The 14,244-nt window shown below is 36.6% G+C and overlaps 1 protein-coding gene across 2 annotated transcripts in view; it reads left to right on the top strand.

Annotated features, from left to right (window-relative positions):
* TBC1D12 (TBC1 domain family member 12) overlaps nucleotides 1-14,158 on the top strand; it is a 41,265-nt gene extending 27,107 nt beyond the window's left edge. For both annotated transcript variants that reach the window (XM_054276885.1, XM_054276884.1), the window contains 11 exons: nucleotides 1,449-1,564; nucleotides 3,188-3,270; nucleotides 4,854-4,971; nucleotides 5,310-5,416; nucleotides 6,040-6,120; nucleotides 7,649-7,743; nucleotides 8,411-8,482; nucleotides 10,349-10,477; nucleotides 10,791-10,900; nucleotides 11,993-12,251; nucleotides 12,480-14,158. In XM_054276885.1, coding sequence (XP_054132860.1) covers nucleotides 1,449-1,564; nucleotides 3,188-3,270; nucleotides 4,854-4,971; nucleotides 5,310-5,416; nucleotides 6,040-6,120; nucleotides 7,649-7,743; nucleotides 8,411-8,482; nucleotides 10,349-10,477; nucleotides 10,791-10,900; nucleotides 11,993-12,251; nucleotides 12,480-12,548 — 1,239 coding nt within the window. In that variant the 3' untranslated portion in view covers nucleotides 12,549-14,158. The remainder of the gene's footprint in view (nucleotides 1-1,448; nucleotides 1,565-3,187; nucleotides 3,271-4,853; nucleotides 4,972-5,309; nucleotides 5,417-6,039; nucleotides 6,121-7,648; nucleotides 7,744-8,410; nucleotides 8,483-10,348; nucleotides 10,478-10,790; nucleotides 10,901-11,992; nucleotides 12,252-12,479) is intronic.
* Nucleotides 14,159-14,244: the final 86 nt, after the last annotated feature.

Raw genomic sequence — 14,244 nt, 5'->3', positions numbered from 1 at the left:
AGAATTTTTAATTTTTGGTTTTTTTCTTCCTCTGTTGCCGTGGAAATAGTGTATCAGTTCTTAGCACAGGCAATAGCTGGAACCACTAGTCTTGTTCACATGTATCACTTGTGTTAAAAAACGGCTTAAGAGTGGTTTCATTTCTGATAGACATCTTGCAGTGCTTTTTAAAATTTTTTTTTCTTCCCCCCCCCCCTCTTTTTTTTTTGCATACAAGTTAGATATGTAGAGATGTTGAAAAGGTTGCTAATGTTTGAACTTCCTCACCTCTGACCACTAAATGAACTTGATTTGGTGACTCTTCTTACAAAGGAGAATATGGAAGTAAATCAGAACTTCTACCAAGAATCTGAGGGATGGCATTGCTATTGTGCTGCAGCCTGGATGCTGATCTCTGGGTGTTATCACGGGATACATTCCTAATTTACAGATGTACTGAGTGTCCTGAGGTATACAACGTGACAGGAGTACTGAGGTTGTTTCTATTTTTAAGTGGAATTTTCGGCTTGAGAGTATGTGTGTTCATTCAAATGGTGAGCATTGATTTTTTGATTTTGCTTGTGTAAATTACAACAGAACTCTTCCAGTCCTGTGTCCAGTTGTTCAAGATACTTGTTTCAATGTGCTGAATGGTGTTGATGCATATTATTCCATTAACTTGGCAGTAAATTTTTATTTACAGAGGAGAAAAAGAAGGGGATGTGAGATTTGATGTTTTCATCTGGCTCTGTTTAGCTTTTTTCTAAGGATTGTGTCATATTTTTGTTTTGCTGAGTTGCTGTTGTGGTCAAAGAATTAGAATTCTTTCTTCTTCAGAATCTTGTGTGTATTGGAGGCAGTTAAATATTTCTTTCTAAGTAGATTGCATGTTTTAACCTCAGCGGAAGGAAATTATATGGAACAGGTTTGTAATGATAAATACTGGTATATTGTCACTGAGTGTAGTGTAGGTGGTTCTGGTTTATGTGGGTGTGATGGGGCTGTTCCAGGCCTCAGGAATGTGAGGTGTACTGGATCTTAAGGGGGGCTGGAATCTGGGAGGAAGAAATGGAAAGAGACACATGTTCTTGATTAATTAGTGGTGGGTTTTTTAATTGTCAGCTTCACGTGTTACTTAAATACACTTGTTCACTAGCTAGGCTGGGTAGATTATGCAGATTTCTTTACCACCTGATCCTGGGATGCTCAGTTGAAATATTGAACGAGAACAGATCAAAGATTAAGTTGATACAAGAAACTGCTTTCTCATTCATCTTTACTCAGCAGTCCTGGAAAGCTGCACTGTTGCTATCAGCAATTTCAACTTGTAGTGTTTGCCACTTGCTGTCTTATTAAGTAATGTTAAAATATTTAATGTGAAATTATTTATGCATTTAGTAATATCATGCTTACTAATTTGGAGTGAGGCTGAAAGTTGAAATGTAATTTTTATCGATAATGCTGTTTAGGAGTATGAAGCACGGACAGGAAGAATGTATAAACCTCCACCCCCATCAGCCAGGCGTAAAAACATTGAGTTTGAACCACTTTCAACTACTGCTTTGATTCTGGAGGACCGACCAGCGTAAGTATGAGTCTGCTGTGCAACTGAAGGACTGAATTTTAGCTAAAATTCTCAAGTCTTATGTGAAGGAATGGTTGGATTATGCTGTCCCACATAATAGCCTAACGAACTTCTCAGAAGAGCCTTTAAGTGGATCACAGTGTATTTGAGGAATTTTTTCTCACTGTAATGGAGCCACCAGTCTGTAATCTACTGTGTCTCACAACGGTCTGTGACCATGCTCTGGGCATCCTCAAATCTTCAGGAATTTTCTTAATTTGTTTCTTCCCTGCTTTTTCAGTGTGCACTTCCTTCTCCCATATCCTCCCTTACCCTATTTTGGAAACTTAAAACATTTTAGGTAGGTAATACCTAAAAGTGCAGCTGAAGGCAGGGAAACAGCAGTTGAAGATGTAACAAAATCCACATAAAGTACAAATAAGAATAGTAATAAAAAATGGGTAATAAATTGGTCAGTATTTTCAGATCTACAGTCTTCAGCAGTTTGAAGGAAAGAGAAAGGACCTGCTGACTAAGAACATAAAGGAAACAAATAGAGCAATGTTTTCAAATTGCACCATGGAAAAGCTTGTGATGGCACTGTTAAATGTTTGCTCTAATCTCTTCCAATTAGGAAATGGAAAATAAAGCATATTAGTGTTTCTTTGGATATTCTCTCTGGGAGTGTATACACTCATTCCTTGCTAAGACAGAAATATTCTGAATGGAATTACAGATTACTATGAGTATTTGTTTTCATAAGTGCATTATTTCTTTTACTGTATGGTAGAGGGTAAGATTAAATATGCTTTTACAAATGACTTGTTTCAAATTGGAGTGCCATCCCAAGCATGCAGTGTGTTGCCACAGTCTAACCTTTGAAAATACATTCTGCTGTCACTTTCACTGAAAATATTAATAAGTTATTTTGTCTACTTATATGAGAGAGGAGACAGAAAACTTTTTAAATATTAAAATGACAAAACTGTTTTCTATTTATTTTGGACCAAAGTAGACTAGACATTAGTTAAGAGGCTGAGACCAAACCCTGTGGTCTATTTTGCTTTGAAGTGAGTCTCCTTGGTCAAGAGGAAGTGTGTTTAGCAATTAGGGGATCATTATGCAGCCAAAAGACAAACACATTTTTATCTGGTGAACTTTTAGACTGCACCAAGCTTCCTTAGCTTCAGCTCTGACATCAGTGGTGATCTACCCTTTCTTCCTTTGGCAAACTTACCTTCTTTTGTGAGAATTTTAAGAGGTTAACTACAATGAATAAAAACCTTTACCTTTTATTGAAAATACTTCATTATAGATTTCATATGAACATATGATTAAAATACACATGGCCAGAAATGCATTGGAATAAATAACTATATTGTATATCAGCATTTTCCTTTTGTCACTCACTTGAGCATCATTCCAGGTGTTCAACAAATTCAGTAACCTTACTTTGGGGGAAGCTCTAGGAGAACTAAAAAACAGGAGCAGCAAACATCTAGTAGTTCTCTACAGCTGTTACTGGAACACTGACAGTGTGGCAGCCCCAAAGCTCGCCTTTGAGAGAAACCGAATTTAATCCTGTTCTGAAATGGTCCAGAATGTCATTTGTGTGTATTGAATTCAGGAACAACTTGTTTTCAGAAATCTTCCTGCCAAATCAGTGGAGGAGGCTTTACGTCATCGACAGGAGTATGATGAGATGGTGGCAGAAGCAAAAAAACGAGGTATGTCAGCTGCCAGCAATGACTGTAATTCCTCTCCGCTCTGCTGCAAAAATAAAGCAAATCCTGGCTTGTAGGCAAGTGGGTACATTAAAGAACCTCTTGTGTAATGTCTGGGTTATTCTTTGGTGCATAGGGGCATGCAGTTTAAAACAGAATTCAGCTATCAAATTGTTATTCTACTACAATGAACATAGCTAAGTTCAGAATGTAACTTAACCTTTCATTTACTTTTTAAGGAAAAACTTAATTTTTTTAAGATACTTGTGTAGTAGAAACTTTCTGGATACTTGGACTCTTTTTGGAAGCTGTGTTGCTGCAGTTGCCACTACGAGCCACAGTATAATAAAGCTGACTGCTTTAAGATCTGGTTTCCTAAGAATTTCAGATCAATTTCAATGTGAAGAGAGATGAAAACTTTGGGGTTATTTTTCAATCAGTTGTACCTGTGTGAACCTTCTTATTCCCACTAGGCACAATTAATTAAAAAACAGATCTGTAGCATCTGGTACTGTCAATCTATGAATAGTTGTTGAAAGGACTTTTGTAGTCTTGTGCCTAGTATTCAGGGAATAAGCTATTTTAAGAATCTGTGCTGCATGTTTTACTTGGGCTACTGTCAGAGATACAAGCTTCAGAGATTGATCATCTATGGATCCATGGCAGCTTACTTTGAAAGATGCAATAAGAAATCCACAGCATTTGACAATGCATTTCACTCTGCTCTCGTGGTGTGTTTCTTGTAAATTGTGATCTGTGGTCTCTGTTCTTTAATAATGGCATCTTTGGAGGTTCAGCCATGTGTGGTGTTTTCATGTGTGTGCCCTGGTTTATTAACTGTTGCTACACACTCAAAGCTTCAGTAAAACCTTGATGAAGCTCGTCAGCCATCTCTGTTTACCAGGGAGGGCATGTTTACTCTCTTGATGTGATCAGTGCATGCTTAAATAGAAAATGTCTTGCAATTTCACAGTGGTTCTAAGTGATGTCAGGAGAGCATTGGTCTGTCCTTCTTTTAGCCTTTTTGATAAGAGGAATCTGCAAATGATCTTTTTTTTATCAGAAGGCAGGACATTGTTCTCTTGTTCAGCATTGTGACTTTGTCTTAGGTCTTTAGGTCCTGTTTCCAGAAAAGAAAATAAGAATCCTTTTAGGTGGAAGCTTCAGTAAAATTTGAACAGTTTTAAAATGGATGTAGAATTGCACTTTTAAATAATAAAATTATCCATAAGTATTGCTGGTTAGTCTAATAAATTAATAAGGCTCAGATGAAATATGGTATGAAAATCAAGACTGGAAAAAGAGCGCTGATGATGTGCTTGCTTATTAGTTATCCTGTGTACTGCAGAAGAGAATTATCTTAGTTTTCTAGCCTGATTTTTGCTTGTCTAAATGACTGTATTTGAACAACTTAGCTTAAATTTAAAAATGTGCAGAGAAATACACCTACAATCAACAGAAATAGTACATGCAACAGTAATTTACCCTGATCTTTTAGACATCTAAATACTTGGGTAGTAGCTGAATTATTTACCTACTAATTTGTATACACTAATACAGAGTTATTAACATGTTATGCCTGACAGAAATTAAAGAAGCACATAAAAGGAAAAAAATAATGAGAGAGCGTTTCAAGCAAGAAGAGAATATCGCTAGTGCTATGGTGATTTGGGTCAATGAAATACTACCTAACTGGGAAGGCATGTAAGTAAAGTTCTGCTGTATAAATGAGGCAAGCATGGCTTGTTTCTCCTCTGGAAACTGAGGACCCACATACCTTATTTTCCTTTTCTGTGTTGTCAAGAAGTCAGTTTTTGTTGCCATGATATAGCGTGAGGTCATTACAGAGCAACATGAAATGTGCTTTCTGGGAGCTGAATGTTTGGGGGTTTTTATTGGGGCTTTAGCATCAAGAGATCTTTGAATATTGATTTGGTAAACAGTATGTTATTTTGCTTGTAAATTGCCCAGTGATTTTACAAAACAAAAATGTGCAATATGTGCCTTTTGTTTTTTTTTTTCTCCCTGCTCCTATATATTAGGCGTGCTACCCGAAGAGTTCGAGAGCTGTGGTGGCAGGGATTGCCCCCAAGTGTACGTGGGAAGGTTTGGAGTCTAGCTGTGGGAAATGAATTAAACATCACTCCTGGTATGTTCCTAACAGATCACATGTTAATGCTAAATTAAGTTGATTATTTTCAAAGAAAAATGTGAGCTTTTTTTAAAAATAAATAAATCTATATCTATAAATCAGGGTATATTTCTTTCTGAAGAAATGTATTTTATAAGGCTAGGAACAATTGTGTTTTACAGTTAGACATTGTAGCCTCATAAATTATGGAAACCAGATTCAAAACCTGCTTAGAAAAACATTTAGCATTTTAAGAATTAAGGTAGTGCTTCCCCCAGAAAACAATTTTTTGGTTAAAACTGAGAATCTGTAGCTTTGCTTTCTTAAGGGAGTGAAAAGGGGAATTGCTTTATTTTATGACTAATGATTGATGAATTGTAAGCATTTTATTCAAAAATACAAATCTGAATTATGTAAGGCATTATTTCCCTGTCATAATTGGCATGTTCACAGCAGAAAGTACAATACAGTGCACACTATAAAACTGTGTATCGTGGTAACCATCTCATAGACTCATCTCCTGCCCCCAGTGATGAAACCAAATAACCAGAGCCAAGAATACTTAGCATGCTTTTGTCTTGGATGGGTGCTTTTCTTACTACTTCCCTTTTGGTTATTGCTTTTGTTTTGCTTTCTTGCAGAACTTTATGAAATCTTCTTGTCAAGAGCTAAGGAACGATGGAAAAGCTTCAGTGAGACAAGTACTGAGAATGACATAGAAGGTGAGATCTCCCGAGTGCTCAACAACCTCCTATTCACTTTTACAAACCCAAGAAGTCTCACAAGTTCTTCTGCAGTTTCAGCATTAAGAATACTTGTTAAAAGTTCTCAAAGTCATTCCCTACTTAGATATTTGCTGTCTTATAACAAGTCAGTGAGCGAGGGGCTTGGCACCACTTACTTACTGTATTGATAAAAGACAGATTAAAATATTTCATGTGCTACTTTCAAATAAAGGTTTCCTTTGAAGTATCAAGACTCAGGCTCTCATGAAAATACTAGATGAAATACAAAAAGAAGAAACAGGAAACTCAATTACAATACATGTTCTTGCTTAGCTCTTCTTAGATGGGTTCTCCTCAGTATCACTTCCATGATTTTGGGAAAGAAAAAAGAATAGCCTCTATTTTTTAGTTCTGAAACTGAGAGGTGAAAAATACAAAACATGACACATTTCAGATCCCACTTGTATTTCCTTGCCTGCCCAGATGGCCTTTCCTTCCAGATCTATTAAGTGGGGATGTTAGCACTCTTTTGTCAAGTGCAATTTTTTCACTGGCATATTGCTGTCTCCTGTGGATGTTCTTTCTGTTAAAAATAGTATCAGTGATGTTTTTAATGTTGGATGTCTCCTTGTTCTAAAGGTTAACTCTTTGTGCTGTTAACTGATAGTTTTTAAAATGCTGCCCTGTAATAGTGTCTTTTGCATTACTTTAGTTGTTTGTGCTTGCCTTAGCCAGTCCAGACTAATTGCCTACTTTGACTGTAAATTATTTGGGCCTTCCTTAGGGATAGCCCTGTGACTCATCTGAAGGTTGTCTTGAGACAAACAATTTATAAAAAATTTGGTGTGTATATGACTGTAAATATGCTTATCCTTGGAAAACATGTTTGCCATGGCCCTTGGTCTGTGGAGTGGGGGTTTGCTTGTTCTTTTGTTGTGGGGGGTGTGGGCTGTCTTTGGGGGAAAGCTTAGGTAATCTGTTTTTTTGAGAGATAATAGTTCTGGATGGGAATGAAGGGAGAAGGAGCTGTTTTAATTGTCCCAGATGTCCTGGGAAATGGTGTAATAAGGGAAACTGAAGAGTGATAGAATTTTCATCTCTGAAAAACAAGCAAGCTGACAGTACTTATTACTAATCTTTGGTAGCAAAGTCTGGAAGACCAACTATGATAGTTTTAGGAAGACTGGAATGAAATGCTGCTTCCCAAGCTTCAGCAGAGCAGGTTCTGTTTAGCTGTTCATCAAATTATCATCTTTGCTTTCCAGTTGGAAATCTTGTCTGATTTAAGCCTTCTGAAAGAGCTTTTTCCCCAAGTCTTTTACCTGTATTTTTCCCACATTTTCACTAGTGTTTTTGTCATGCCCCTGTGGAGAGGATTGAACAGAGATAATTCAAGGGCTGGCAGAATTTCTTCTGGAAGTTTCTGGATGAATGCTGCCTTCCTTGTCTTTATGTGCCTTCAGGAGTTTTGTTCTGAAGTTTGTAGAATTGATCAGCCTTAAGTAAGTGTTGGTTTTGCTTGCAGATGCAGGTGCATCTGTTGCTGATCGTGAGGCCAGTCTGGAGCTAATTAAGTTGGATATATCGCGCACATTTCCATCCCTGTATATTTTCCAGAAGGTGAGATGCCTTTAACTTTCATTATGACAGCTTGAAAATTCTGAATAGTTAAACAAGAAACATAACTGGCCAAATATGGAAGAGTTTTTAGAAGTTGTTTGGACTTCTTAAATGAGAATAAAATAGAGACACATAGTGATGGACGATGAGATTTTTTTTCTCCTTGAAGATGTATGAGATTCCTGTTAATGAGATTCCTATTAATTAATTGATTCCTATTAATTATGAAACTACAGGCAGAAATGAGACTATTCTCACTGCTACAGAAATCTTGATGTATTTTCAGGCTTTATGATTTTTATATAGCTATAATATGTGCATACATGTATATAAAATAAGATGCAATATTGTTATACAGTAATTTGCACTATGAAGAATTAAAATATCCATTGTCTCTGAAAAGGAAAGTCCAACCTTGGATCTGTGCCAGATATCTTCATTTTCTATTATGTACTGGTTTCTGCTGAATTATTTCATGGGATTATTGTTACTTTTCTTTTAACATCTCAAAAGCATTTGTGGTAATGCTTGGAGTAAAAGATGATTAAACTATGATTAAAGCAACAATTCACTGGCTTACTTGCATCTTAAAATATCAGCTTGTTCCTTTCTTGTATTTTTTTTTAATAACTATTTCTTTTCTCCTTCTACTCTCTCCTCTTATTAGGGTGGTCCTTATCATGATCTCCTTCATAGCGTTTTGGGAGCATATACATGTTACAGACCAGATGTGGGATATGTAAGTGTTTGCTGTACAATGTTTCTAACATGACAAATAAGCTTAAGATGTTATGTATTAAAGTATATTGAATAAATAGGTGTTCTAAACATTATGCTGCAAGCATAATAATAATTTATTATGCTTTAATAATTAAACTTTGGCAGTTATTTCATAGCAGTCACAATGATGATAGTTCTTAGAGACAATTAAATAGCTGAAAATGTACTGGATGTCATTGTTGAGTATCTGGATTGCATGGAAAATTTTAAATGGGTGTGTTCATAAGACATTATAGTTCTGACAGAGTATCCACAGGAAAAAAACCCACAAGGTGTTAGTGGGCTTCCAGTTAGCACCTCGCTTGTTCTGTCTTACTTTTTCTTCCCCAGTTGCCATTTCCATAGTGATACTCCCTGCTTCACTACTGCACGTCCTGAAATCCAGAAATTCCTTCTTAGTGTCTTGCTGACAGAGAATAATCACTCCCTCTGAGTTCAGTGAAGATTAGACTGTTTTCAGCAAACATTACTGTGTTTAAAGACAAGCAAAAAAACCCCATTAAAAAAACTGTCAAAAACCCCTGAACAAACCAACTAAACCTAACATCTCTCTGAAAGGTGTTAGCTTACAGAAGCATTTAAATAATGAACAGTAATGAAGAAAAGGGTTTTGTTTTCCTTTGTTCCTGGGGGTGTCTAGGAACATCTTTCACAAGCTCTAATGCTTCAGGGCTCAAAAACACTTGAAAAGTTTTAAGTCTCATCCATGCAACAAAGCATTATTTAGCACAGGGTGTGTCTTCCTCTCTAAATCAGATATGCTTGGGACTCTGCATAAATAACTAGTCGGTTTTTCATGTTCAAATGTTTTTAGGCCTGAATTCTGTAATCTGTGACCTCATTTTTGGAGACTCTCCCATATTTTTTAAGTGAGATTATAAACTCTGCAGGTTCTGAGACTGCTTGTTCCCAGGGTGGAGTTTCAAAAGGCAAATAAGTAATTTTTTGTGGATAAGTCTTCTCTTTTCCATTAAAAGTATAGCTAGTCTTGATATTTCTTATCACATTTTTAAAATGTTAATATGGCAGTAAATGTAATGAAATCTTATTTCCACACCTATTTATTCCCCAAAAATGGAAAGCTGATTGTCTGTTTCTGATGCATATCAATACTCTTTTCCCTAGTTGGTTAAAATGCTGACTGCATGGGTTTTTTTAAATGAGAACAGGCAGCATGAATGTTTAGAGACAGTGGAATAAAGATGATTGCAATTGAAATTGGTAAAATTATTGTTAGCATAATGGGTATTCAGATCATCATTTAACTACAAGAATCATGCTCTTTACTTTTATTGCAGGCTAAAGTGTTTTTGGGAGAGTAATGGTGGAAAAATGTAAACTTGCACTGCAGCTAACCACCTAGAAGTAATTTTATATATGTGAAAAATTATGGTTTGGCAAGTGGAAAGGCATGTATTGACTGTTCTGAAACAGAATTTTGTCTCAGTTCCAATGTATCTGTCTGGGTCTAAACTGTCCCATATGTGAAGTTTTTCTCCATGACTGCTTTTCCCATAGTTTAACAATGAACTTGAGGCCAGGTTTTGTTTCTCATGAGTTCTGCATTCACTCTGTGTGGTTTTAACTTTCTTGTATTTCAAGTCCTGAGGACTTGTGATCATGAGACCCCCCCAGAGCGTCTGAACTGCCGGAATCAAATTGATTGCATGCATAAAAATAATTTATCCACGTTGTTTCTATTCATCTGGAAATGTTATGCAATAGTACTTGATAAATTGCAAACTGTAAATATTTTCATTTCCAAAGATGTAAGATCTACTGAACCTACTCACCTTTATTTGCCCCATGCTTTTCCCACTTGAAGGTACAAGGGATGTCCTTCATTGCTGCTGTGCTCATTCTCAATCTGGAGGAGGCAGATGCTTTCATTGCCTTTGCTAACCTTCTAAACAAGCCATGCCAGCTGGCCTTTTTCCGTGTGGATCACAGCATGGTATGCACAGAGTTTTCTGGTTTTGGACCTTACCGTTCTTTTGACTTGAAGCATAGTTGTTTTATTGATGACTTCCTTTTGTCTTATTGAATAATGGAGAACTTTAACCTGTGATTATAAAACTGAGAATACTAGGTACTAATCCATAGAACTCATTCTCATGTTTTGATTTCTCCTCTAGAAACATTTAATCATTTTACTTATCCTAAGGAGTCACATTGTGCTGTGTTGACATCAGTTCTTGATGGGGTTTGTGTTGGTTTACAACCATTCTTTTGATGATGGCTTATCATGTGCTTTATTATCCCTACAGATGCTGAAATACTTTGCAGCCTTTGAAGTATTTTTTGAAGAAAATCTTCCTAAATTGTTTCTTCATTTCAAGTCATACAGTCTTACTCCAGACATATATTTGATAGACTGGTGAGTTCATAGAACATAGAACTGTTGGAACACTTTCTACTTTGCTATAGGTCTTTCAGCACTGGAATAAAGCATAAAAAAGGCATTCAGTAGGTCTTGTGAAATCATGAGGAACTGTTTTGTGTAACTGCAGTTCCTCTGGCAGGCTTCAAGCTTTATTAAAAGGGATGTATTCAGTTAAAAAATGAGACAAACAGGAGTTCTGTGTGTTCATTTTCTTGTTGCTACAGTTATGTGACATGAGTAGGGGAGAGGTGGCTACTACACCATAGCAGTATGGTGTACTGTGATTGTAAGTGACCTGATGAAATGAGCATAGTCAGCTACTGAAGGAAGCATGGCTGTGGGAATAGAGGCTTTAAAGCAGAGGGAGGATGAAATTTAAGGCCTGGTTTGAAAAGGGATAAACTTGAAAATGCAGTGAAAAATTTGAACTAAGGAATGTTCTAAAGCAGAGAGTAGCAAGCTGTGTGTGTGTCTGTAATGGAAGGTAGTAGTGCAGGCACCCTTGAAGTGTGGTAGTGCTGTCAAAAACAGAGTATCTGTTCGTGCATAAGGGTGAGCTTCATCTAGAATTATTATTAGATTTTTGTGATTTTAACATGAAAAACTGGAAAATGTATCACAGAAATGTAGCTATAGATTTATCATTAGTACATTGGTGGGATGCAGCCCTCTATTGAGATTAGTTGTGGCTTTAGATTTAGTTTAGGAAACAAATGATGAACAGAGCTGTTAAACTGTATGGCTTAAATGGGAAAGGTTAAGTCACACAGTTGTGATCTTTGTTGCTTAAGTTCTTATGTGTTTATTATACTCTGTTTGAGTATGAACTAGCCAGAGCTTTCTAAAGGAGATGGCATTGAAATGGAGGATTTCCTGTGGCATCAAAAGAGATGGCTTTCAGAGTACAAGTTCTGACTTCAAGAACTGGAGACTTGGGGATCATTGAAATAGGGGAAAAATGTATAAAATAACTTGTCTTCTGCTTACTTTAAAGTAATGTAACTGAGATTTAAAGGAAGTTGTCTTTTCATTTTTCTGAAATAAGTTATAACTCTTCCTTTTTGTTTGTTTTTGACTCATTTGTAGGATTTTTACACTCTACAGCAAGTCATTACCACTTGATCTGGCCTGTCGTGTCTGGGATGTTTTCTGTAGAGATGGAGAAGAATTTTTGTTTAGGACAGGATTAGGAATCCTTCGGTTATATGAAGATATTCTCCTACAGATGGACTTTATTCATATAGCACAGTTTCTAACAAAACTTCCAGAAGATATTACATCAGAAAAGCTTTTTAGTTGTATTGCAGCTATTCAGATGCAGAACAGTAACAAAAAATGGGCACAGGTGAGTTTCTTGGAGGTAGATATCAAATCTGACATGTCAGCACATGAATATATGGGGCACTTCTCTTTGTGATTATTTAAGCTGCTTGTCTGACTCCTCAGCAATGGGCACTTCCTTCCTAGTGTCTCATTCTGGAAATTCATCTCCATGCTAATATTGTGGCAGTTAATATTGATATTATAATAACACTGGCAGCCTTCATATTCATTCAGTGATTTACTTTTCCAGGTGTTTGCCTCACTGATGAAGGACAACAAAGAAGGGGACAAGAACCATAGCCCAGCACCAAAAAGCTAATGTTGGGGTCCATTGGAAATGTGGAAAACCACTGGATGACAAAGAAGTCTTCATGTCACTTCTGTGTGGGAAAAGCACTAAAGAAAATGTGAAAACAAGATTGAAAAAAGACAGAGCTCTCAGTGGAGTAACGAACTGATGAAATCTTCACCCTTTTGCCAGTATTAGTTTTTGCCATGGGAAGATCTGATTTCACACAGAATACTAAAACCTATGAAACTGAGAAGCGGGGAGTTCATATTTAATACTTTAAAAGAATCAGCTCAATGCAATAAACATTTGTAATAACTTCTGTTGGTACTTTAAGCAAATTTTTGAGGCATAACTGTTTTTAAAAATACCACATAGGCACTTTTTGGAGGGGATGAGGGAAATGCTAAATCTTAAGACCCCAAAACTGCTATCCAAACCAAATGCTTTGGTGCAAACATTACCTCCAAAATTAACAATTTGCAAGTATTGAGGACCAAATAAAATGGTTTGGTGTGTTTATGTGCAAGGTGGTTAAGATTTGGGAAGGAGTATTGTCTTATTTACTTGTTTTGGGTTTTTTTTGTTTTAAGTTGCAGCTTCATTCTTCAGTCTGGGCAAATGTAATTAACTCAGGAACTGTAGACATATTGTGCCCAAACCTAGAGCAAAAATAATCTGAATTTTAAACAGTGGTAAGAACAGGGCTGCTATTTTCACTGTACAGCTTTCAAAGCAAGTGGTGTTTAGGCATTTGTTTTGGTGTATTGATTGTGCAGTAAATGGAGTGGGTATTCTGTGAAAGGGTTTTGCCACCAGAAGTTTTATATTGTCGAGCCGTTTCCAACTAAAAAATACTTGTATGTAATTGTGAACACTACAAAATGACAAGGCTATCTAAAGGCTTTTGTGTTCTCAAAGAAGCAGCCACTTTTAACACTTGGAAATAATGCAGACACAGAATTGTTTTTGAAACTGTCTTTTTGTTAGTGTGCAATACTGAAATCCAAAAAGCATCTGTTAAGTGATAATTCTCTAACATCTTTTAACTGTGAGACATAAGGTCATGCTGTATGTGTCACGGCAAATATTTTCAAACATTTCCTGTTCTAGAAGATGCTGTACAACAACCTGTGGTTGTAGGGGACAGAAATTTAAAATGGATAGCACTGCAGGTGAGGAACACTTGCACTCTCTTGATCCATTTTTTGCTAATATTTAATGTAAATAAATTCCTTACATGTGGGTTTTTGTAACTGGTCCCTCTGGAAATCAAGTAAAAATTTCCATTATGTATTTTTAAGTGCAGGAGGCTTCCAGTTGTCTGGTGTTTTAAAAGCAGAGTCTGCATAATCGGGGTAAAGATTTAGTGTGGTGTAACTTGCGTTGCTATCTGGTTTAAAATCTACATATATGCTACTCATAACATTACAATTTGAAATGTAAATGTCCGATTTTTCTTAACTTATGTATTCACTACTTTAATTGGATCCAATTTGTCTTATATTTTTGTGTTATCTTGTACAGTTTTCTTACTTTTCAACTATAAATCTGTATATAACTGTAAATAGAAGGCTCAAGCCTTCCTTTAAGACCACTAGTACCGATTCCTGTGTAAATAAAACTTACATTAGCTGCGGGCCGTGCTTCTTTCCCGTTGCCGCCGCCCGGGCCGCTCCTGTGGGCGGCGCTGGCCCGGGGGCGCCTCCGGCCTCCGCCGCCAGGG

Source organism: Melozone crissalis, unplaced genomic scaffold, assembly GCF_028551555.1.
Source record: "Melozone crissalis strain CALT ecotype California unplaced genomic scaffold, PUWL_Pcris_2 ptg000019l_1, whole genome shotgun sequence".
In the NCBI taxonomy this organism is placed as follows: domain Eukaryota; kingdom Metazoa; phylum Chordata; class Aves; order Passeriformes; family Passerellidae; genus Melozone; species Melozone crissalis.
Note: the sequence above shows the minus strand (reverse complement) of the source record. Positions and strands in the feature narration are given on the sequence as shown.